Source organism: Acinonyx jubatus, chromosome D4, assembly GCF_027475565.1.
Source record: "Acinonyx jubatus isolate Ajub_Pintada_27869175 chromosome D4, VMU_Ajub_asm_v1.0, whole genome shotgun sequence".
Lineage (NCBI taxonomy): Eukaryota > Metazoa > Chordata > Mammalia > Carnivora > Felidae > Acinonyx > Acinonyx jubatus.
Window position 1 is genome coordinate 92,433,334 of NC_069391.1, and position 26,266 is coordinate 92,459,599.

The window sequence follows — 26,266 nt, forward strand, 5'->3', positions numbered from 1 at the left end:
TGATTAAGATAATAAAAGTTAACCACCAGTAGTGACATAACAGGATAAGCCCAGGAATACAGAGTTTGAGTTGGAAGAACAAACCCAGAAATCCAGCTCCATTTATAGCTCTGGCAAGTCAATATCTCTTTGAGCCAGTCTCCTCATCTACAAAGGGCAGTCGTGACAATACTGATCAGTTATGTTGCCATGAGATTGAATGACAAAATGTATGTGAATTTTCAAGGAATGAGAAAAAATAATACTAAAATTTGTATGGAACCACAGAAGACCATGAATAGCCAAAGTAATCTTGAGAAAGAAAAAAGCTGCAGGTACCACAACACCAGATTTCAAGGTAAACTACACAAAGCTGTAGTGATCAAAATAGTATGGTTCTAGCACAAAACTCATAGATCAATAGAACAGAATAGAGAGCTCAGAAATAAACCCATATTTATAGGTCAATTAGTCTACTACAAAGGAGGCAAGAATATACAATGGGGAAAAGTACAATGGTACTGGTACCGGGAAAACTGGACAGCAACATGCAAAAGAAAGAATCTGGACCAGTTTGTTACACCATACACAAAAAATAACTCAAAATAGATTAAAGACCTAAATGTCAGACCCGAAACCATAAAACTAAAAGAAAACATAGACAAATAATCTCTTGAACATTGGCCATAGCAACATATTTATGGATATGTCTCCCCAGGCCATGGAAACAAGAACAAAAATAAACTACTGGAACTACACCAAAATAAAAAGCATTTGCACAGCGAAGGAAAGCATTAACAAAACTAAAAGACAACCTATTGAACAGGAGGAGAGATTTGCAAATGACATATCCGATAAAGGGTTAGTATCCAAAATATATAAGGAACTTATACAACTCAACACGAAAAAAGCAAACATCTGATTTAAAAAAGGGCAAGAGTCTGAAGAGACATTTTTCCAAAGAGGACATTCAGATGCCAACAGACACATAAAAAGATGCTCAACATCACTCATCGTCAGGGAAATACAAATCAAAACCACAATGAGGTATCACTTCCCACTTGCACAAATGGCTAAGATGAAGAAGACAAGAAATAATAAGTGTGGAGGAGGATGTGGAGAAAAAGGAACCTTCATGCACTGTTGGAGGGGATGTAAATTCATGGAGCCAGTGTGGAGAACAGTATGGAGGTCCCTCAAAATTAAAAACAGAAATACCGTATGAACCAGTTAATTCCACTACTGGTTGTTTACCCAAAGAAAATGAAAACACTAATTTGTAAAGGTAGATGCACCCATACATTTACTGCAGCATTATTTACAATAACCACGATACAGAAGCAGTCCAAGTGTCCATCCACAGATGAACAGCTAAAGAAGATGTGGTGTATACATCTTTTTTACGGCTGAATACTACTCAGATGAATACTACTAACCCATAAAAAAGAATGAAAACGTTTCTTAGGATCCACATAAGAGTGAAACCATATGGTATCTGTCTTTCTCTGTATGGCTTATTTCACTTAGCATCACACTCTCCAGTTCCATCCATGTTGCTACAAAAGGCCGTATTTCATTCTTTCTCATTGCCACGTAGTATTCCATTGTGTATATAAACCACAATTTCTTTATCCATTCATCCGTTGATGGACATTTAGGCTCTTTCCATAATTTGGCTATTGTTGAGAGTGCTGCTATAAACATTGGGGTACAAGTGCCCCTATGCATCAGTACTCCTGTATCCCTTGGATAAATTCCTAGCAGCGCTATTGCTGGGTCATAGGGTAGGTCTATTTTTAATTTTCTGAGGAACCTCCACACTGCTTTCCAGAGCAGCTGTACCAATTAACAGAAACCCATGGGGGAAGGGAAGGAAAAAAAAAAAAAAAGAGGTTAGAGTGGGAGAGAGCCAAAACATAAGAGACTGTTAAAAACTGAGAACAAACTGAGGGTTGATAGGGGGTGGGAGGGAGGGGTGGGTGGGTGATGGGTATTGAGGAGGGCAGCTTTTGGGATGAGCACTGGGTGTTGTGTGGAAACCAATTTGACAATAAATTTCATATATTGAAAAAACAAAGAAAAAGAATGAAAACGTGCAATTAGTGACAATATGAATATACCCTGAAGGTATGATGCTAAGTGAAATGAGTTAGAGAAAGATAAATACTACATGACTACTTATATGTGGAATTTAAGACAAAACAAACCAACAAACAAAAAAACCAAACAGACTTAAATACAAAGAACAAACTAGTGGTTGCCAGAGGAGATGTGGGTGGGGGGATTAAGGGTACAAACTTCCAGTTATAACATAAGTAAGTCACAGGGAATATAGTCAATGATACTGCAGTAACGTGTGGTGACAGATGACGAGTATGTTTACCACACTGAACACTGAGTGCTGTAATGACTTGTCCAATCAGCAGAAACTAATATAACAGTGTATGTCGACTATACATCAGTTACAAAAACAAAATGTGAAAATGATTTGTAAGCCATAAAGTTTCATAAAATATGAGTAACTGTTATACTGGACAATTACTGACTGATGAGAAAAATTAAAGACTGTGATGTCCTTAAAGAGATTGTATTACATTGATAATCATATTAAAATTAAAATATTCTAAAGTTCCAATGATTTCAATAACCCATTTTACTACAATGTATCATAAAAATAAAACTGTGATATGTCACTTACAAGAACATAAGAAAAGTCAAAGTTCACTGAAATTGTAAAAATCCAGGTCTTGAAATTAATAATCAAATTCATAAGGTTAGAATTACCTAAACAGCACCTCGGTGGCTCAGTGGGTTGAGTGTCCGACTTCAGCTCAGGTCTTGATCTCTCGGTCTGTGAGTTCGAGCCCCGCATCGTGCTCTGTGCTGGCAGCTCAGAGCCTGGAGCCTGCTTCGGATTCTGTGTCTCCCTCTCTCTCTGCCCCTCCCTGCTCATGTGCACATATGCACATGCACACACTTTCTCAAAAATGAATAAACATTAAAAAATTAAAAACAAAAAAAACAAAAAAAAAATTACCTAAACAAACAAATCAGTCTATTATCTCAGTAGCAGAATTTAAAGTAGCTAAGTTAACCTTTTCCTTTTTTTTCTTTTTTTAAATTTTTTTAACGTTTATTTATTTTTGAGACAGAGAGAGACAGAGCATGAATGGGGGAGGGTCAGAGAGAGAGGGAGACACAGAATCCGAAGCAGGCTCCAGGCTCTGAGCTGTCAGTACACAGCCCGATGCGGAGCTCGAACCCACGAACCGTGAGATCATGACCTGAGCCGAAGTCGGACGCTCAACCGACTGAGCCACCCAGGCGCCCCTAAGTTAACCTTTTTCTAAAAAAGAACAAAAAATTTCAAACTGCTGGAAATGATTCCTGAAATCACTGCAATTACTTTCCTGTTGTTAATGTTTGTTCTTCATCCCACAGCTGTTAACCATTTTTGGTTATAAGTTTACAAATAAACAAATCACTAATAAAAATTATAAACAACCAAAGTTTTTTGCCACAAACCCATTTTATGGTGAATATAAAATATTACTCACTTGAAATCCATTAAAGTTTGGAAACAGATGAATCATGACAACTTACTGGGTTTATTAAGGACTTCAAGATAGAAAAAAAATCTCAAGGGGTTAGCTGAGTGGTTCAGTCGGTTAAGTGTCTGACTTCAGCTAGGGTCATGATCTCACGGTTCATGAGTTCAAGCCCCACATCAGGTTCTCTGCTGTTAGTGCAGAGCCCGCTTCAGATCCTTTGTCCCCTTCTCTCTGCCCTTCCCTCACTTCTACTCCTTCAAAAATAAACATTAAAAAATATTAAATTTTGATTTTAATTAAATTTCTTTTGTTTTTTTGTGCTTTTAGTGTCACAGCTGAGAAACCGTTGTGTAATCCAAGGTCATAAAAACTGACATCCATGTTTTCTCCTAATATTCAGCAGTTTTAGCTCTTACACTTCGGTCTGTGTTCCATTTTGAGTTAATTTCTGCATGTGGTATGATGTGGATATCCAGTTGTCTTAGCACCTTTTGTTGGAAGCAGATCAGGATACAAACTATGTTCATCACCCCAGAGGCTCGTCCAAGCCCTTCCCGGCCCACACGTCCACCTCCCCCTCCTCCCTCCCCACCCCAGCAAACATCCATTCATTAACTCCTTCCTCCAATCAGAACTTGGCCACCAGCAGCACAGCTCACTCCTTAAAAGTTTCTTTTTATAAATTTGCTGAATAACTGCTAACCTGAGGAAACATAAGGGCAGTTCTGCTTCCTGGGTCTGTAAATCCCCCTCTCATCCATATGCCTACTCATTTCAATACCTTGAAGAAACCAAAGTGTTCCTCTCACCTAAAGGGTACTTGTAGCGATACTATATAATTCCACAGAAAACACAGAGGATGTTGGATTAAGTCTCAAAGGTGACTCTTAGGAATTCTAAGATGGGATTGAAGGAAAGGGTTGGCTATAAAACGGTATCCCCCAAGAAACAGAAGGACAAAGATGGAGTGGCATCTGGAGCAAAGGGACCAAGAGAACTTAGCAAACTGTTTCCCCAGAGAGAACAGGAGACTTAAGACCCGTGACTTACGACAAGCTGTGCGGACTAGCCTCTGGGGCTGGTTAGTCACTGTGACCCTACAGCTATGGGGAGTCTACTGTCTCTGCCCATTTTGAGATCACAGAATAGCCTATCTCTAATTCACATACCTTAAAAAAGATACATATTTCTAAATTCCCCCCCCCCCCCAAACGAGCCCATTGGGGCGCCTGGGTGGCTCAGTTGGTTGAGTGTCCGACTTCGGCTTAGGTCATGATCTCACAGCTCGTGATTTCGAGTCCCGCATCGGGCTCTGTGCTGACAGCTCAGAGCCTGGAGCCTGCTTCCAATTGTGTCCCCACCTCTCTCTGCCCCTAACCCACTCGCATTCTATCTCTGTCTCTCTCAAAAATAAATAAACATTAAAAAAAATTTAAAAAAGAGCCCCTTAAATTTATTAGACAATTACCGAATTTTCACCATGGGAGGGCAGTCTTATTCTAATATACTGTGCAAGCCTGAAAATACAGACAACAGACATTAAAAAAAATTAATCTTAAACACTACTTTCATATTTTAAAAAGTTAAACACATGATGGGGGCACCCGGCTGGCTCAGTTGTTAGAGCATGTGACTCTTGGTCTTGGGGGTTGTAAGTTGAAGCCCACATTGGGTACAGATCACTTCAAAATAAATCTTTAAAAAAAAGGTGAACAAGGGCATCTACCTAGAAGCAGTCACACATGGTCTGACTAATAAAAAATAGGAAATTCCTAATTTCCTAATAGGAATTAGGAAAACAAAGGAACGGAATATCTGAAAAATGGACAAGCAGAATTATGCTTTATATACTTATAGAATATCTAAGTATCCTCACAAGACTATACAATCTTGCAAGCAAGGGGCGCCTGGGTGGCTCAGTCAGTTAAGCATCCAACTTCAGCTCAGGTCATGATTTCAAAGGTTTGTGGGTTCGAGGCCCACATTGGGCTCTGTGCTGACAGCTCAGAACCTGGACCCTGCTTTGGATTCTGTGTCTCCCTCTCTGCCCCTCCTCTGCTCGCACTCTGCCTCTCTCTCTCTCTCAAAAATAAATAAACATTTAAAAAAAATTTTTAAATCTTACAAGAAAAGAACAGTAGCTAGCATTTACTGAGCCCATACCATATGACAACAATAAACTAAGCATTTAAATGCAATGTTCAAATACCAAGCACTCAATCATCATGTTACCTTATGACAGCACACGCACACACACACACCAGTTCCCCAAATCACAGAGAAACACAAAAAAGCTTGCAACAATGAAAACAATTTAGAAAAAGAACAAAGTTGGAGGATGTATACTACCTAATGGCAAAATGTAATATAAAGCTGTTGTAACCAGTAAGGCTACAATAGAACAGAACTGAAAATCTAGAAACAAACCTGTACATTCACGGTTAACAGATTTTTGGTGAAGATATCAAGGTAATTCAATGGGGAAATAATCATCTTTTCAACATATTCTCCTGGAAGAGTTGGAATATTCATGTGCAAATTCACATGCAAAAAAAAAAGTGAACTAATTAGACCCTAACCTCACAATGCATTCAAAAACTAACTCAAAATAAAGGGCACCTGTGTGGCTCAGTCAGTTGAGCGTCCAACTTTGGCTCAGGTCACGATCTCACAGCTTGTGAGTTCGAGCCCCGCATCGGGCTCTGTACTGACAGCTCAGAGCCTGGAGCCTGCTTCGGATTCTGTGTCTCCCCCTCTCTCTGTCCCTCCCTTGCTCATGCTCTGTTTCTCTCTCTCAAAATAAGTAAACGTTAAAAAAAAAACAACAAACACCTAACTCAGATCATAGCCCCAAATTTAAGAGATAAAACTACAAACTTCTATAAGAAGATAGGAAGAAATCTTTAACCAGTTAGTCAGGCAATTAATTCTTAGACTTGACGCCAAAAGGCATGAAAAAACTATAAAAGAAAAAAAAATAATTTGGGCTTTACAAAATTAATGTATGTGTACCAAAAGATGCTATTAAGAAAATGAAAAACTTGTGCCATGGACTGGAAGAAAAAAGATTGTAAGCCACATAGCTGATAAAAGGACTTGTATTCAGAATATGTAAAGAACCCTTCGCTCATAATAAGACAAACAACCTAATTAAAGGGGCGCCTGGCTGGCTCAGTCAGTAGAGCATGTGACTCCTGATCTCAGGGTTGTAAATTCAAGCCTCATATTGGGCTCTGAGATTAATTAAAAATAAAACCTTTCGGGGCCCCTGGGTGGCTCAGTCAGTTATGCATCCAACTTAGGCTCAGGTCATAATCTCACGGTTTGTGGATTCAAGCCCCGCATCAGGCTCCGTGCTGGTGGTGTGGAGCCTGCTTGGGATTCTTGCTTTCTTCTCTCTCTGGCCCTCCCCCATTCATGCTTTCTCTCTCTCTCTCTCTCAAAATAAATAAACTTTAAAAAAATAAATAAATAAAATAAACCTTTAAAAAAACAGGCAAAATTTGCTATACATTTTTATTGTAATTCCTACCAAAATTCCACCAAGATTTTTTGTAGATAGAGATGATGTTATTCCAAAACTTATGTGGAAGGGCAAAGGAACCAGAATAGGCACAATAATTCTGGAAGAAAGGGAAGACTCGTTCTATCTGATTTCAAGGTAACACCAGATGCTGAGGATGTACAGACAGTGGATCTCTCATACTTGGCCAGTGGGAATTTAAAACGGCAAACAGTTCGTAAGATGTTTTAAAACTAAACATGGGCTTACCATGTGACCCAGCAGTTACAGTCCTCAGCATCTACCCCAGAGAGATGGAGACGGATGTTCACATAAATATCTGTATAGGAGTGTTTACAGTATGTTTATTAGTAATAGCCCCAGACCAGAGCAACCCACAGTCTTCAGCAGATGAACAGTTAAACCACTCATAAATACATCCTTTTTAAGGAACAGTAGTAACGAAACAGAATAAATTGATATACAACCTGATCAACAACCTGTATGAATCTTCACAGACTGATGCTGAGTAAACTGTCAATTCCAAAAGGTTATGTATTATATTATTCCATTTATATAATATTCTTTTTTTATTAAAAAAAATTTTTTTTAACGTTTATTTATTTTTGAGACAGAGAGAGACAGCATGAATGGGGGAGGGCTAGAGAGAGAGGGAGACACAGAATCGGAAGCAGGCTCCAGGCGGGGCTCGAACTCACGGACCACGAAATTGTGACCTGAGCTGAAGTCGGACGCTTAACCGACTGAGCCACCCAGGCACCCCTATATAATATTCTTAAAATAACAAAATTGGAACAACAGAATAGATTACCTGTCAGGAGCTAGGGAAGGGAGGGAGACAAGCAAGACATTTCTGTGGCTATAAAAGGGTAACATCCTTTATTTGATGGCCGCACCCTCAATATCCTGGTTGTGGTAACTAACATACTATACAGTTTTGCAAGTTTTGATAACTATGTTATCATTAGGGGAAATAGGCTATAGCACACATAAGATCTCTCTGCGTTATTTCTTACAATGTGTAAGTGTCTGCAATTATCTGAAAGTAACATCTTTAATTTAAAAAATCAATTAACAAGTACTGATTACAGTAGAATGTAAGGTATCAGATAAATCAACACCAGGGGCCACGTTAAGGATGGTTTTATAAAATAACCATATAGCAGACAGACAGCTCAAGAGAAAAGAGTGGAATGTCCAGGAAAAACTCACTCTGCTGTGGGAACAGCGGCCTTTCACACTGAACAGGGGAAAGCGGTTGTTCAAGGGACACCACTGGGACATGGGGAGAGCGTCCGCAAAACATTCAGGTGAATGACACCGTACAGGAACTATAAATTCTAACAAATCAGAGGTTTAAGGGCAAAAACTAAAAACAATGAAAGAAACCGTAGTGGTCCTAGAAGAAACCATGGGAGAATTTTTCTGATAATGGGGAAGTGGGGAAGGTGGTTCTGACTCTGACACAAAAAGCCAGAGAGCCTTAAGTAGAAACGAAGAAACTCAACGTCAAGTCGTTGTGGCAAAATGGTCACAAGCAAAGTCAAAGGACAAATGACAAACTGGAAAATAACAGTTTTAAGTCACAGCACATAGGCCTAACTTCCCTTATAAAGAAATCCCAAAACTTAACCAGAAAAAGACCTACAACACAACAGAAAAAAAAGTAAAAAAGACACGGACTGCTCCAGAAAAAGCCGCAGACACAGATGTAAAATGTCAGAGATATTCCAACAGACTCACAGTAAGAAAAGTGGATGCCCCAAGCATGGCACCACTTTCACCCACCAGATCACCCTGATCAAGCAAGCACAGCAAGGAGGATTCGACACGTGCCCTTGATGCTCTCCGTGGAGAGAGGCCCCTGTCTGCAGATTTATCCCTCAAGTGTAGCTGCACACACATGCAATGATGTATAAAAAGTTGTTAATTGCATCAGCGCTTATATTAGGAAAAGATTAAAAACATCAAAAATTTGGGGGTGCCTGGGTGGCTCAGTGGGTTGAGCGTCTGACTTCGGCTCAGGTCATAATCTCACGGTCCATGAGTTTGAGCCCCACATCGGGCTCTGTGCTGACAGCTCGGAGCCTGGAACCTGCTTCAGATTCTGTCTCCCTCTCTCTCTGCCCCTCCCTTGCTCATGCTCTGTCTCTCTCTGTCTCAAAAATAAATAAAAACATTAAAAAAAATTTTTTAAAAACCAAAAATTTCATGCAAGAATTCTTTCTAAAAATAATAATTTTTAAATATATATATATATTTGCTTCTAGGTGCATAAAATAAGTCTAGAAAGATTCGCAAGAAAATAACCACACTATTCTACTGAAGGTCTCAAGGGCCGTGAAAGTGTCCCTGGAGTCCTACAACGTATGGGTCCTTAGCAGTGGCTACTGGGATGGGAAGCAGGGGGTTGGGAATAGAAGCTGCAGGGAGTTTTCGTGGTATACCTTGTGACATAGAAATATGTATTTGGTGTCGGCCCCCAGTTCCTGACATACAGGTCCTAAGTCCTTGGAATTTCCTGGGTGGTAATGGTATCTTTTGTTCTAAGGAGGTGACTCTGGGTGGGTTCCTTGATGGCTGGTGGTCATAAGAAAGACCTGCCATGATGAGAAGCTTGGAACTTTCAGCCCCATCCCCCATCCTCTGAGGAAGAAGAGGGGCTCAAGATTGGGTTAACCATCCATCACACCTACATGCAGAAGCCTCCACAAAAACCCTTCAATTCAAGTCCAGGGTTCAGAGAGATCTTTGGCTGGTGGGCATGTCCAAGAACCGAGAGCAGAGTATACCTCAATTCCAAGGGGACAGAAGCTCCTAGACTTAGGGCCTCCCTAGACCTCACATTACGTATCCCTTCATCTGGCTTTATGCCTGCAGCCTTTACCATATGCTTTATTAAATAATAATTCAATAAATATAAGCATTTGAGTTCTGTGGGCCATTACAGCAAATTATAAAACCTGAAGAGAGGCTGTGGGAACCTGCAGCCCGGCGGCACAGAGGTGGTGGGTACGCTGCAAACCTACTAGTTGTGCTGTGCCTGGCATCCAAGGTGGGGACAGTCTTGGGGGAGTGAGCCCTTAACCTGTGGGATGTGATGCCAACTCTGTAGAGACAGTGTCAGAAATGAGTTGAATTGTTAGGGTACCCAGCTGGTGTCTGAAGGAAGAGGAAGGAGCAGGCAGCTGGAGGCCAGAAAGACAAGTCACCCGGTCCAAGAATGGGCAAGAGGTAGGTGTCAGAATTCTTTAAATGAGAAGGTCATGTTTGGAATGTATTTTTACTTATTTATATATATATTTTTAATTTCTTCTCCCCGCCCCTTCCTCGGTTTTATACCAAACATGTTCACATGTTCTACTAACTGAGCCAGCCAGGTGCCCCTATCTTTGGACTTTATTTTAAAATATGAGGCAACACTGGAGGATTCTAAGCAGAAGCACTGTACAGTGAGATTTACTTTTATAGAGAATAAACTGAAAGATGGGTTAGAGAGGGAGATGTGTGAACACAGGGAGACAAGTCAAGACACTACTGCAACATCTCAGGGAGAGTTGCTGGTCACTGGAAAAAAGATGGTGGCAGGAAGACCACGAGACACAGACACAACAAAAAGATACTCCTGTGCTAGACCACAAAGGGCTCAAGTAGCAGACCCAATCTGACAGTGAGACCGGTGGTTCTCAAGTTTTCACGGCACCCGCAACACATGCTAACAGTGTAAGTTCCTGGGGCTGCATCTAGAGCTTCTGATTCTGCAGGTCCAAGGCACGGAGATGCTGCCACCTGAACCTTAAATCAGCAGCCCCTGCAAATTCAGACACGGATGGCTCTTGCGCCACACTCTGGGATGCACTATCTAGAGAACTCCCAGACTTCTGGCTTCCATCAGACAGTGGGTGCAGTTGGGATGGGGCCACCATTTATGGGAAAAGAATGGAAGCCAGTCAGTGAGGGCAGATGCACACAGATGGACGCTGTCTGCCGGGCACGTGTGACGTCTAGTGGTCAGACTACTGAAGGGCTCCCTGAATGGTCGCTCTGATGGAGGCAGTTCGTCGGCGAAGGGTCATGTGTGCCTCCCAAACTGACCTGATGTGGGAGGTTGTGAGGCTGAGGCTTCCAAGCATGTCAGACCTAGACGCTGGTCCTGGCTGCCTCTCTGAGGATACCCTCCCTGCTGAGATCACTCACCCCCAGCCATACTGTCTTCTCCATTCTGATACCAACTTGGCCTGCTCCTTCACTATATTCAGGTCTTTGCAAAACTATCTAAAATAGTAGCTTCCTTTCTTAAAACTTTTATTAACAGACGTTTACTTTTTAGAGCAATTTTAAGTTCACACCAAAACTGAGAAGGTACAGAGATTTCCTATATCTCTTGCTTCCTGGTGCTATAGGTGCTCCCAGCTCATCGTGAATGCTCCGTGTCCCAGTCCTGCAATCAGTCATTTCTTCAAGGAGCCTGGTTTCTTTTACTGGAGAATGGTGTTTGAGGCCAAGATCTGGCTGTTTGCTGCTCTTGGACAGTCACTGCTTCTCCGCGCTCCCAGCCGACAGGGCCAGGAGACAGGTGTTGTACCCCGGCCCGTGTGCACACACACGTCTAGAAGCATGTCTGCCTGGCGCCAGCTGTGTGTGAGCAGCCCGAACGTGAGCTCATGCTGAGGTCTCCACTCTGGCCCCTCGCTGCGTGTGTCGTTCCCACTGCCTCCCCTTGCTTGTCTGTACCTTCCGTCCAGCAGCGGGACATCTGGCTCCCCCATCAGCCACACAGGTGTGCACAGGAGCGTCGGAACTGCTGGCCTGTGCCCGTGTCATTCCTGTTAATCCCCCATCTTGCTTTATTCTCCTCCACTGCACTTGGTACCACTTCATCTATTTTCTATCTTACTTTTCCTGACAACAGGGACTTGCTGCTGAGTACCTAACACTTAAAATTGCCTTGAACAAAGCATGTGCTCAATAAGTATTAGCTGAATGAATGTAATGAAAACAGTCCTTAATTACCACAATTCAGCAGGTGTCAGTCTGACCTTTCTCTGCCAGCACTATTCAGCTATGAAGATACTATATCTACTCAATTAAATTAAAATCATAGATTATAACTTAGACTTTTCACGGATTCAGTGGACTTCTCTCTCCAAACTGCTGCAATTATAACCACCAGCCTGAAACCGTGAACGATGACCATCACTTACAGCTTCTGCTTTGTCCTCTAAGACCTGACTGAGCCAGCACTCCCCGGATCCCCCTGCCCCCAACCCATGCCTCCTGGACACAGTCCACCTCTTTCAAATCTCCTAGACACGTGTGATTTTCTGTGCTCTAGCTACTGACTGATACACATTCTTTTCACATTTGTTAGGAAGATGAACAACACAATTACTCAGAAATTCAAATCACAGTGTGTTAAATGAAGAATTATAGAACAATTAAATTTTCAATTTAAAGTTTATCTTCCAAAAGAACTGTGAGGGTACATACAATGACTTTTGGAAAAATTACACAGATTTGCTCTCTCTTCCTTAGTGTGGAAGCCTTAAGAACAAAGACTAATAGGAAACATATGGACAAGATCAGTAACAAGATGAAATCTTGGCCCAGATATGGTCTGCCATGTTTTACATACCAGTGTCTCAAATAATAGATGAGATTTTTACAATACTGCCAAGCATCACTTGAAACACAGCAAGCTTAAAAAAAACCTGAAGTACAAGAAAATAAATCTGGTGATTTCTTTGTAAAAATCTAATGGTAAACACTACTTGAGGACACAAAAACAAATTCCAGGATTCATTTTACCTTATTACTTTGTACAAACTTTAAAGAGCCTTCCAAACAATGAGCTCCAAGTTCACTGCCAAGAAATACAAGTTAACTCTCTGCTGAAAATATGAAAACACTAGTATAAAAATGTAGCATTTAAGCAGTTAACTGCTACTCTACCACTACTCTTCAGGACAGACAACTCACTGAAATGAGATTTTCTACATCTACAAAATAAAAGCAACAGTAGTTGGTCAACAGAAGCTTCTATTTCCATCTCAGTCGATACTGTAAAATATTTTTTGTGCTACTGTAAACAGGCAAATCAGAGTTCTACCTTCTGAGTATAAGACACTAAATTCTGTCGCCAGATTAATTTTTGTTTCAAAGGTTATCGGCAGGCATTCCAGTGGAGGAAGGTGAGAATGGGGATAGCAAACAGAAAAGAAGATAAAATTCTCTGTGTAGAAAAGTCCTATCTTTAATCTGTCACTAATGACAAACTCCTTCATTTAAAAAGTTAACTAGACATTACTCTATAGAGGAATGTTTATGTTTCTAATCTTGGTTCCCTGTCTTCATAAAGGGAAGCAGCAGTGTGAACATAACGGTTCAGACAAGCCCCATTTCAAGACGGCTCTGAGTTCCACCTTAAACTGCTGAGAAGCTGAGCTCCATGTCACAGGGGACCTTAATTTGGAGAATTCCTTGGCATGAAAATGAAAATAAAAACAGTAATCAGTACATGCTGTTTCATTTAGTTCTGTTTGCCTTTCATATTAGAGGAAATTCTTGCCACACCTCAAACCAAAATTAAGGGGAAAAGGGGGGGAAGTAAGCCACATAAATCTGACCCACAGCACAAGCATCTCAATTTGAATCCACAAAGTTTTGGATAATGAAAAGAAACACATAATTTTAATTCAAGCCAAGTGTTTTCCAAGCAGATTATATTTGCTTAAATTGCTACAGTAATTCAAGGACAGCCTTGTCTGGACACACAGTCACTGTGGATTTTTAAGAGACTCAGTTAAAGAATTTAGGAATATCTGATTCAATTTACAGGATTTGCAAATTCATCAACCCCTGAAAACTAAAGCAAACTCAACAGGTATGACGATAAAATAATTTTCAATTTTTTAAGAAAGTATTCCTACTGTTAAAAATTTTTTAAGTAGATTTGATTTGTTTAACATTAAAATAGCCGGCAGCCATCATGAGAGAACAGTATCTGAGAAAAGCTACATTAAAACTCTGATTAGCACAAATATTCAAAGAAAGAAGTGATAACAGTGATTTTAACTTTCTAACTTAATATTTACCCAATAAATAATCTTTGTTTAGATTTTCTTGTTTGTTATTCAGAATGACAGATTCTCAGGTTAATGGAATGATTTTGTCTCCTCCTCTCTCAACTTTAAATGACAGAAACTAGCAAATGTCTGTGAGCCATACACCCGAGCAGGGTGACGGGGAAGAAGGATATTTGTACAAATTTCCAAGACATTTTCTTAAAATTTCTCTGTTGACCAGATCCTTGACAGTAACATGGTTTTGCTTTCATTTGTCTCTGCCTGAAAGGGAAGATGTGAGTGCTCTATCTAGCATAAAGGAAATAGTTTTTTGGGTTTCAGTTAATTAAGATTTAAATGTATTCTGGCTAAAAAAAATTTGAAATGTTCATATTTCTAATAGCAAAAGACTCTTACTTCCTTAGGCCTTGGGTGTTAACAGGGATGTATACTGCTTCACTTTTATAGAGTTAAATTTAAAACTGCTTCGGAAAGAAATCTGAGTCATATACTAACACTTTGGTTTCTTAGACCCTAGTTTGTATGGCATACCAATGACGTAATTGAGTCTTTAAAATGATAAAATGCAGTGAGCCTTTCCAATTACTTTACACTTTCCAGAGCAAAGTTTGATCTCATTTTAATTAAAGATTTCTTATGAAAACACAAGTGCTTTTTCCCAATTAAGAGAAATGTTACAACATAGAAACATTTGTAGCCATAATACAAAAAATTCATGTTAGTGGATGTTTAAAAAAAAAAACGGTTAACATATGTTTTCCTTTGCTTTAAAGTTTCCCGTTCACATCTGTTATTTTTCTACTCCTCTATGTAATGGGAATAGCATGCTGTGATGGAGACACCACTGGGAGAGAACAGCCATGTTCTCTCTGACTGTGTCCATTTAAAAAAACCACTGTGGCAAAATAACACCTAGAAATAATCAGCATTAGTAGGGACAAGCATCGCTAACAAGACGTAATCTGCAATTTACTAATCCAATCCTCCATTCAACAAACCTTTCAGCGCTTATACACCTGTGCATTGTACTAGATTCTGCCAGAAGTTAGGTCAGGAAATGGGCAAACTGACAGTGAATGTGCTGGTTTGCTATGAGCTGCCCCGGAGGGAACAAGGCATAAACCGTACCACATGAAAAGGCAGAAGTAATAAAAACATGGTTAGCAAATGGCTGGGAAGAGATCAGTTAAGTGGAAAATTTGGATAAAAAGAAGTAGAGGCAATTTTAACAGGCAAACTAACCAGGGATGAAGCTGAAGATTAAGATGAACAGAAAATATTGGGCCTATGCATGGAGACAGGGTTGATCTCAGACCAAAAAACTGGACTTGGTCAAAAGAAGTGGGACCAGGCTATACTTGGCTACAGAGCCAAGGTCCTCAGGGGATGACTAAGAAGACAACCTGTCCTTAGGGAAAGCCTGTCTTCACAGGTGGCCAAGACCAAAATCTGGCAACACGAAAGAACCCTTTATTTTCAGAGACACCCCATCATAAGGTCTTGATTTGAAATCGAAGGTATGCAATTAAGTGCAGGATCAAAAGTATCATCCAGGTTTCCTTTTTCCCCAATAATTTCTCATAATTGTTGATTAGAGCCATGATGTTAATTCTCAAACGTAAGGTTACTAATTGATTATTGCTAATGTTTTTTGTTTTGTTTATTTCTTGCTAATGTTCTTAATACAAGGATGAACTTCAGAGCTCTGATGAGCAATGCTCACTTCAAAGTTTATCTGTGAAACAGTCAGCTTCCAACCCCTGCCCCCCACCTGCACATCTCTGTCCCTTGGCTTCTACCTTGTGAGGCACAGCAACCTAACAGCAAAACCCCTAGTGCAGTGAGACTGAAGTGAAGTATGACACGGACTTTAAAAAGTTAATATGATCTACTATAATGAGTACAATAAAATATACAAATTTAACACATAAAATATTATCAACTAGTGAGTAAAATGTATAGGATGCTCTATACCCATTCTTGCTAAACTCCCAACATTAGACCAAATGATGCTACCAAGACTTCCTTGTCTGTCCCAAGCAGGGTTAAGCCGCTGTGCCCATGGCCAGTGGGGTCTCTGCTGTGAGCCTTATTGCCCTCTGAGAATTGGTTTGCTGTGTTGTGTCTCCCCATAAGCTGTTTGCTCTTTCCATGTGTTTCCCCCACCAAGCACAATGTCTCACACCCAGACGTTAATTCCAGACAACCATTAACTGAAGTTAACTCAACCAAGCTAACTAACTAATTACTCATATTTGTAATGTGGATTACTAGCTGTGTTCACACACATCTAGCACAGGTACTAACGGTGGCAGGCTACAGGGCGCTCCCAAGCTTCCCAGCACCATGTGACTGCCCTCTGGGATGAGACCACACTCCCCCCAGGACTCTTTCCCACCTAAGTATGAGAACCAGGCTTGACTACATGAATAAATTAAATTAGGTGCTCATTCCCTGAGTGCAGATTCCACAGCTCAGAATTCAGGCCCTCTAAATTCTGGTCCAGACTGGCTGCAACAGTCTTACTTTGCTCCTTCAACAGCTAGCCACTATTTCCCAGATGCCCTACTCTGTGTTGTTTACATATTTTGCTCATCTCTTGTATCTGCAAATCTTTCTCCCTGCTTTCCTCTATGGGAACCTTAATATTGCTTCAGACTCCAGTTCAAATGCCTCATCTTCCATGAATCCCATGGATAAAAAGCAACAATGCATGGAGTCTATTTAGATTTGTAAAAGAAAACTGAGTTTCAAAATCACAGATTGTTTTAAAAGATCAAACCACTGGGGCGCCTGGGTGGCTCAGTGGGTTGAGTGTCTCTTGATTTCAGCTCAGGTCATGATCTCAGAGTTTGTGGGTTTGAGCCCTGCATTGGTCTCCATACCGACAGCACAGAGCCTGCTTGGGATTCTCTCTCCCTCTCTCTTTGGCCCTCCCATGCATAGGTGCTCTCTCTCTCTCCCTCTCAAAATAAATAAATAAATAAACATTAAAAAAAAAGATCAAACCATTGCTATTTTGGCATACTGTGTAGGTAGGGATAACAAACTATACATGAATAAACAATTGTTTCATCCTATCTTCTTAGTTAAAAAAAAAAAAAAAAAGGCAGCAACAGCAAGGTCATCATCCAAAACCAGTGGGGAATGAGGCTTTAGAGGCTTGTCTAGAAGGAGATGTCATTGAGCAGCATCGAGTGCTCTTGAACTTAAAGTGAGACCAGATGGCGTGGTCTGTTTTCTCTCCACTGACTCTGCTGCGTGAGTCAGGCTGTGAGCAGATGGATAACTGAAGGAACCAGGTTTGGAGTTCATGGGACGAGGATGAGGATGAAAGGGCCAGCGGGCCTAGGGCATTTGCAGACAGGGGGCAACAGTGCTGCGGGTCCAGGCTGCTAAGAGGACCTGAGTACACTGGAAGGTATGAGCGAAGGGCAGGGAGAACACAGTGGGATCCATGTATTTAGGTGCCACTGAAACTGTGGAATTACTGCAGTTGGAATCAATACGTGGAGTAAATTATGAAGACAAGTCAGGTGTAAAGGAGCTGCACACTGGAAATGACAAGGCCCATGGTGTGTGGGTGCACGGCAGGAAATACCACTGAGGGGAACAAAAGATCAAGGGTCCCTAACTCTACTTAACTAACGCCTTCAAGTCCCACATAAACACATGATTACATTCTACACATTTTTAGTTTCTGACAGGAAAATAAACAAGAAACTAGATGCTAGAGTCTGGGAGAGACTTTCTCAAATGGGGTCTGTTAGAGACCATGATTTAAGAAACTACTTTTTCAATTATCCCAATGATGAAAAATGGCTAGTACTGTTCTGGGGGAATCAGAGATAAGTCATATCATGACACACAGTAACCTTTTGACATTAATTCTCATGAAACCCTGAATAAGAATGGTACAGAAAAATAGCCTCAGAACAAAAGAGATAGGGTTTTTGTTTTTTGTTTTGTTTTGTTTTTTGCTTTAACCTTTACCGAAATAACAAATTTATTCCATCTGGATCACTTTCTAATTTGCAAAGCACTTTTACACACATTCCTCACATGACTGTAACGACCAGTTGATATAAGCAGATAAGCAATTACAATTCTCATTTTATTGATGAGGCAAGAGGCAGCTATGTTACGTGACCATCACAAGTGACAGCCTGAAATAACGGTCTTCAGGTTCCTTGTCCAGTACACCATCCACCACTTGCCACAACTTGAAGTTAACAGGGTTTCTCGAGCTGAGAGCTCCCTCCTTTAAATCTTACTCCACATACCCTCCTATTCCCTGTACTGCCCATCTCTGATTCTCCACCACACCTCAACTCCTGGGAGACCGGTTTGTTGTCAATACTGTTTATCTAGAACTTAACATAAAAACATTAGTGGAAAGAAAGAAACGTGTATAGAATAACCTATTAGAGGCTAAAACACTGCAGACTGTAAATGTTGTATTTAGGATTTGAAGCAATTATTCAAGTAGAGTCAAAGGCAAAATAATTGGGTCCTGGAAATGGTTTCGTGGAGGAAAATTTGAAATCATGGTTAGGTTTGGACAGAAAACACTAAGAGGAAACATGATAGCTATTTTTAATATCTCAAGCTCTTACATAAAGTGGAATGTTTCATATTCTTCTAAGGGCAGAAAAGAGCATCAGGAAACAGAAAAGAGAAGTGGGAAAGTGTTGGTTAATATTAAGTAAGACATAGAGTCTCTCCTCTCATAGGCAGTGACCACCACTGAAGGGACCAAATAGATACAGAACACCCAGCATTTTTAGTGGAGGGGGTACCCAGCTGTGGGGTTGAGAGAGATCATGTTATTATTGTAAATCTACAGCAAGCAAGACAAACTTGGATTCTCTTAAAAGATGGTTATGTAGTCTGATACAATGCAAAGTGTGACCTTTTTGTTTTTAAGGTGTATTTATTTTGAGAGAAAAAGAGAGAGAGAGAGAGAGAATGAGCGGGGGAGGCATAGAGAGAGAATTCCAAGCAGGCTCCACACTCCACCCTACGTGGGACTTGATCTCATCATAGTGAGATCATGATCTGAGCCGAAATCAAGAGTAGGATGCTTAACGGAGTAAGCCACCCAGTTGCCCCATGACTTTTTTGATACCACCTTACTGGTACTTAAACATTAATTTTGGTTTCAGCATTGCCTGTTCATTCTGGATATTCTTTTATTTCAGTACAGATACAGATATTATGCATTTTATGTAACTGTCAATTTATATAAGAATTATTCTAAGTTTTAGTCACTTTTCCCACAATATATTTCCTTTCTCCTTGTAATAGGACAAAAAAAAAAAAAAAAAAAAAAAAAAAAAAAGAACATGGGCTTTTTAAGTCCAGCATGTGTCCTTTTCTGCTTTTTTGGAGTCAAAGTATACTGCCAATATGAAAATTATCAATGGGATGAAGATTATGATCAAGAGCCAGATGATGTCTACCAACCAGAATTTCAATTTCATCAGAATGAGGACTATCAAGTTCCTTTTCATCAGTACATGTTAGGCTGTGCCACTGAATGCTTCTGCCCACCCAACTTTCCATCATCAATGTACTGTGACAATCGCAAACTCAAGACTATCCCGCGTGTCCCAGCTCACATACAGCAAGTCTATCTTCAGTTCAACGAAATTGAGGCTGTGACTGCAGATTCATTCATCAATGCAACTTATCTTAAAGAAATCAATCTCAGCCACAACAAGATTACATCTCAAAAGATTGATTATGGTGTGTTTGCTAAGTTGTCAAATCTACTACAACTTCATCTACAGCATAACAACTTAGAAGAATTTCCATTTCCTCTTCCCAAGTCTTTGGAAAGACTTCTTCTTGGCTACAATGAGATCTCCAGATTGCAGACAAATGCCATGGACGGGCTAGTAAACTTGACAATGCTTGATCTCTGTTATAATCATCTTGAAGATTCCATGTTACAAGAAAACATACTTGCTAAAATGAAAAAATTAATGCAGCTCAACTTATGTAATAACAGATTAGAATCCATGCCTCCTGGTCTGCCTTCTTCACTTATGTACCTGTCTTTAGAAAATAACTCAATTTCTTCCATACCAGAAAATTACTTCAGTGAACTTCCAAAACTTAATGCTCTACGAATGTCACACAACAAACTACAAGACATCCCATATAATATTTTTAATCTTTCCAACCTTATAGAGCTCAATGTTGGACACAACAAACTGAAACAAGCATTCTATATTCCAAGGAATTTACAACACCTATACCTAGAAAATAACGAAATTGAAAGTATGTAAAATTTCATTATTTTTTAAAGACAAACAATAGTATTCTGACCTTTTAAAGAACAAATCTTCAAAAACTCTATGCTTTACACATTGCTGAAAATGGTTGATTTGAAGTAGCTAGGGAAATGGCAGAAGGTGGCCTCAGAAAGGTGTGCTATAAAGTTTATACTCTTTTATATTAAATTTCATCACTTGAAGCATTGAGAAGTAGTACTGTAGAGTACGTGAAAAAATGGGAGTATCCTGAGTAGTGGGACTCCAGGTGATTTTCACTTTTTTCTTTTTGAGGTTTTTTTTTTTTTTTTATTTTAATTAAAAAAAAATTTTTTTAACGTTTATTTATTTCTGAAAGGCAGAGAGACAGAGCACAAGCAGGGTGGGGGCAGAGAGAGAGGGAGACACAGAGACAGAAGCAGGCTCCAGGCTCTGAGCTGTCAGCACAGAGCCCAACGCGAGGCTTGAACTCATGAACTGTGAGATCATGACTTGAGCCGAAGTCAGATGCCCAACCAACTGAGCCACCTAGGCGCCCCTGAGATTCTTTCTATTAATAACTATCACTTAAATATTTGTTACATAATTAAATAGCCAACGAAGCCATCATTTTCTTAAAAATTTAAATTACAGTATAGTTAATATACAGTGCTATATTAGTTTCAGTTGTACAACAATAATTCTATACATTATTCTGTGCTCATTAAGATAAGTATACTCTTAAAGCCATCATTCGTTTGATAATATAGAATTCATTTGTCATTTCATTTTCTTTATTATTTGATTACTATAAAAACTAATTGAACACAATCCCACCTATAAGTATTTTAAGTAATAAAACTATACCTCATATTTTAACAAAATCCAATGTAGGATTCTAGATGTAATGCAGCAAGATTAATTTTTAATTTGTATTTTTCAGATATCAATGTTACAGTGATGTGTCCATCTATTGACCCACTACATTACCACCATTTAACATACATTCGTATGGACCAAAATAAACTAAAAGAGCCAATAAGCTCATACATTTCCCTCTGCTTCCCTCTTCTACACACTATTTATTATGGTGAGCAAAGAAGCACTGATGGTCAAACAATACAGCTGAAGACCCAAGTTTTCAGGAGATTTCCAGGTGATGCAGAGAGTGAAGAACGTGATGATCAACAAGAAGGTCCAGAACAAGAAGAAACAGAAGAAAACATTGACCCTCACTATTATGGAAGTTAAGAATGACAAGAAACTATAAGTATACATTTATGATTTTTATACATTATTCAGTATAAACTTAACTAAACATGGATAGCTTACAATAATATCTAGAATCATGTATTAGTATAAGATCAGACCGAATTTAAGTTCTTGGTAACATCTGCATCATTACATAAGGTTCAAACCTACTTAAAATGATACAAGTCTTCAGAAATATAAATCAGAATGACAAGTGGGAATAAAAACTCAACTTTAGGGGTGCCAGGGTGGCTCAGTAGGTTGAGCGTCCAACTCTTGATTTTGGCTCAGGTCATGATCTCATGGTTCCTGAGACTGAGCCCTGCCTGCATCGGGCTCTGCACTGACAGCCTGGAGCCTGCTTGGGATATTCTCTCTCTCTCTCTCTCTCTCTCTCTCTCTCTCTCTCTCTCTCTCTCTCCCTCCCTCCCTCCCTCCCTCCCTCCCTCCCTCCCTCCCTCTCTCCCGTGCTTGCGCACACAATCTCTCTCCTCAAAATACATAAAATAAAATGTAAAAAAAAACACTTAACTTTCAACATAACAGTGTTATCAAGCTGAGAACAAAGTATGCCATCTCAAGTAAAAGTAACTGTTCTAAGAGTGATGAAAACAATAGCATTAGAAGCTGAGAACTACAGGCCCTGTGCTTTGAATCACTAGGCGGACGGTGTTGAGACTCCCCAAGTGACATTCATGTAATGGGCAGCCATTCATTTAGGAGTAAGTTGTTTTCTTCAACCTGGTCTCCAGAAAAACTTGCACACTTGCACACTTGTGTGTGAAATCTTGCCACCAGGGTATCCATCTCTTTGGCCCTACCATTTAGAGCAACAGAGGATACTTCTGGTTTTCAAAAGAAACCATTCTACTAAGGGTCTAAGACGCGTAGTTTCATGAAATCAACTGGTCTTTGTTTTCTCTCAGAGCACCAAGGCAACAAAATCTGCATTTGGATAACTAAAAACCACCAAATTATCTCATCACAATCCATATTTTAGCAGATTTCAGCAACTGTCCAAAACAATGTCTTCCATTTTAACTGGGATAAATTTTTTTTTTTAACGTTTATTATTTTTGAGAGAGAGACAGAGACAGAGAGTCAGAGAAAGAGTGAGAGAGCGAGAGAGAGAGCGAGAGAGCGAGAGAGAGAGGGAGAGAATGAGTGGGGGAGGGGCAGAGAGAGAGGGAGACACAGAATCTGAAGCAGGCTCCAGGCTCTGAGCTGTCCGCACAGAGACCGATGTGGGGCTCGATCCCACGAACTGCAAGATCATGACCTGAGCCGAAGCTGGACACTGAATCGAATGAACCACCCAGGTGCCCCAAGATAAATGGTTTTATAGTAAACTCACTACAGAAAGTCTTTTTGTGTTGTAGTTACATAAAGAATTGCTAATAAATAACTGCTTTGCTCAAAAGGTTAATTTAGCACACAACAATATGCCAGCATTATTAAAACACATCTTCCTAGCATGATATATTAGAAATATATATGTGTATCAGCCAACATTTACTTAATTAGCGCTAAATTTGAATAGAGTTCCTTTAAAATTTGGACAAGTTTGATGTCTTCTTTAAAACCTTAGAAGCATCTATTATATATTCTTTTATTTTGAAGTATCTTAAGTATGCCTTATAATGAAGATGATGGAGCTTCTGTGATGACCTTTCTCGATTTACCAGGCTAACATTTCACAGAGTTCCTCAGATGAAGAATAAATACAGATGGGAGCTACCTATGCAGGGACCCCAAAGAATAAACGGTAACAATATGGACAACAGGCAAGCATCAGACAAAACTATTTTAGGAGTTTTCAAGTGGTGAGTATTGGAGATAAAGTGTAAAAGGAAGCCCCTAATGCTCTTTATTTCTTTGGGTAGGTTATCAGCATTTAGCAGAAACAGAACACCCACCTGTCCATAAGGACAAGCTCAACAATTCAGAATGAACACAAACAACAGTCCAATGAACATTCATGAGGTCATTTGGTTCATAGAGTTTGCAATGAAGGCACAAGACAGAAAGCACATGTGCATCTGTGACACCACAAGATACAAGTATGAGGGTAACAGAGCAAAATGCTAATAATATGGACAAAGCACACTTTCAACAGAGGTAAAAAAAAAAAAATTTAGGGACCACCTCCCCCTTTATTGAAACTTTAAAAAATAGGCTCATAAATTTAAATATTTATTATGAGCGAATATTGGAAAGTACTATGGGTGTTTCAGGAGATAAAAATGATATAAATATTTCTAACCTAAAACAATTTAAAATTTTATGAGAAGCCATCGAGGAAATAAAAACGAAAACTACAATGAGAGACCCTTTCACTTTCCCTGGGACGGCTAGAATCAAAAAGACAGACAAGTAACAGATGGTATTAGCAAGGAGGTAGGGAAAGTAGCCTTTCCCACACTGCTGGTGGGGATGTCGAATGGTACAGCCGCCCAGGAAAGCAGTCTGGCCATTCTTCAAAAAATTAGACTCACTTATGTAGCAATTCCACTCCAAGACATAGATTCAAGAGAAATGAACACATATGTTGGCACAGAGCACAGAAACATTTGGAAACAAATGTTGGTAGCAGCATTATCCATTAATAGTGAAAAAGTGGAAAGCACCCAAATGTCCATCAGATGATGAATGGATAAATAAAATGTGGTCCATCCACACGGTGGAATATTATCCAGCCAAGAGAAGAAGTACTGATACATCATGCTGTGACATATATGAACCACGAAAATACCATGCTAAGTGAAAACTCCGTCACATAAGACTGTATACTGCCTGATCCCATTTGTATGAAGTATCCAGAGGGGCAAATCTATAGACACAGAAAGACCACAGCGTGCCTGGGGCTGGGGCGAGGGCAAGAGTGGGAAAGTGGGGAGTAACTGTTAACGAGCAGAGGGTATGTTTCTGGGGTGATGAATATGTTCTAAAATTGACTGTGGTGATGGTTGTACAAGTCTAAAGATACTAAAAATTACTGAATCACAGATTTTAAAAGGGTGAACTGTATGGGATGTGAATTGCCTCAATAAAGCTGTTAAAAACTATAACAAAGAAAGATCAACTCATTCCAACACAAGGAAGGAAGAAAGAAAATGCTAACGTGGCAGTAACAAATAAAGATGATGTGAGCACAGATGTCCCAACTATTTCTGGCCAGGACTTGGAGAAGTAGCTCAAATTTCAAGAAGAGGTGGGACTGTGATGTGCGAGCAGGAACTTATGGCCAGGAGTGGGAGGAACAAGCTCCTGAGGTGAGATGAATATAAGTATGTGGCAATTACTTCCTTCACCTCTTGCACTGCTTAAAAACAAAATGAAATAAAACATTCCAGTTTTCAGAATTCTGGAGCTTCTGTTTATATCCTCCTAAACTGATTTTTTTCTAAGTTGATTTTTTAAAAATCCTCAGACAGCAGCCTTTGTGAAGAATAGAATTGCACAATTTAGCAATCCAAAACAAGGAATGTGAAATTTGATAAGCTCTGGCAGAAGCCAGACCCGGTCGGTCGTCCAAGCCAGATGCCTGTGAGTCAGGTACAGAGGGAGCTCTGAAGCCTCCCTTTCCGCATTCCTACAAGAAAGCTGGTTCTCATAGGGCTACTAAAAGCATAAAGAGAAACGATACATACGACAAAGCATTTAATAAAGTGCATGCCAGTTCTAGGTACCAGACAAGCAGCAACCAGTACTTCAGCACAGCCAGCCTAGCAGGCTGCTCCATCTGTGTGCCCCCTGATGTCAGACCTGGGTGCTTTCTCAGAGACCCCAGAAAGCAGCCAGCATCTCTGGGGGTTCCTTCCTTGATTCTATCTGTACAAAAGATTAGTGAACAAGAAAGATTTCGCTAAGGGTCTTCTTAGGGAGAGAAAAGAGGGTACTTAAATCACAGGCCCCAAACAAACATATTCCAGGTCACTATCTCTTAGTTCAGCTTTCCATACCATCTCTGGACAGCCTGCCAGGGCAGAACCGAGTTCCCTCCACCCCCTGGCTGGGCCCTCTGCCACCTGGCTCCTCTGGCTACAGTAAGGTCACACTCTTCCAGCCTGATTGGAAGAAGAGGTCAACTCTGCTCAGCCTCCTCCCTCCAAAGGGGTGCCTGTGTGAACGGGTCATCCAGCTGCAGGGCCCAATGAGGAGGCAGGTTAACAACCATTTTTTGCTACTCAAAAACGGCCCTGAGGAACTCATACCCACCGTAAGAATTTCTCATTAAAAAACAAAACAAAATCCAATGCTTTCCCTAGGAGAAACTGAAGAATAACGTAAGTACTTCTTTAGCACAAGATTGCACAATTATCTATCACAGCTACGAACAAAACCAGTTGGTTTGATATTCACAATGGGGGGGGGGGGAGGGGGGGAGTATGGGTTAGCTACTAGGCTGAAGAGCATTTGTGACCACTAACTAATAAATCCAAATCACTCCATGAACCCAGGGTTAGTTACGAATCATAGTCTACATTTAGCTTTTATTTTTTATTTATTTAAAAAAAATTTTTTTAAGCTTTATTTATTTTTGAGAGAGAGAGAGAGAGAGAGAGAGACAGACAGAGTGTGAGTGACAGAGAGAGGGAGACACAGAATCCGAAGCAGGCT

The 26,266-nt window shown here is 40.1% G+C and overlaps 2 protein-coding genes across 6 annotated transcripts in view; one reads left to right on the plus strand and one right to left on the minus strand.

Annotated features, from left to right (window-relative positions):
- Positions 1-26,266, minus strand: part of CENPP (centromere protein P) — a 227,909-nt gene that overhangs the window by 113,911 nt on the left and 87,732 nt on the right. The window lies entirely within an intron of this gene.
- Positions 13,648-24,722, plus strand: OMD (osteomodulin). 2 transcript variants are annotated; one of them, XM_015080759.3, is made up of 3 exons: positions 13,648-13,936; positions 19,446-20,423; positions 21,339-24,722. In XM_015080759.3, exons 2-3 carry the CDS (start codon positions 19,484-19,486, stop codon positions 21,644-21,646), a joined length of 1,248 nt encoding a protein of 415 aa, XP_014936245.1. In that variant the 5' UTR covers positions 13,648-13,936; positions 19,446-19,483; the 3' UTR covers positions 21,647-24,722. The 2 variants fall into 2 exon arrangements, with proteins under 2 accessions (XP_014936245.1, XP_053061409.1); XM_053205434.1 differs by lacking the exon at positions 13,648-13,936 and having other exon boundaries at positions 19,432-20,423.

What these genes read in the sequence shown, in the direction of transcription:
- OMD (XM_015080759.3), top strand. Translation starts at nt 19,484, where the DNA reads ATGGGCTTTTTAAGTCCAGCATGTGTCCTTTTCTGCTTTTTTGGAGTC. An exon ending in AGAAAATAACGAAATTGAAA is followed by an intron (nt 20,424 to 21,338) that starts GTATGTAAAATT and finishes TGTATTTTTCAG; the next exon opens with ATATCAATGTTACAGTGATG.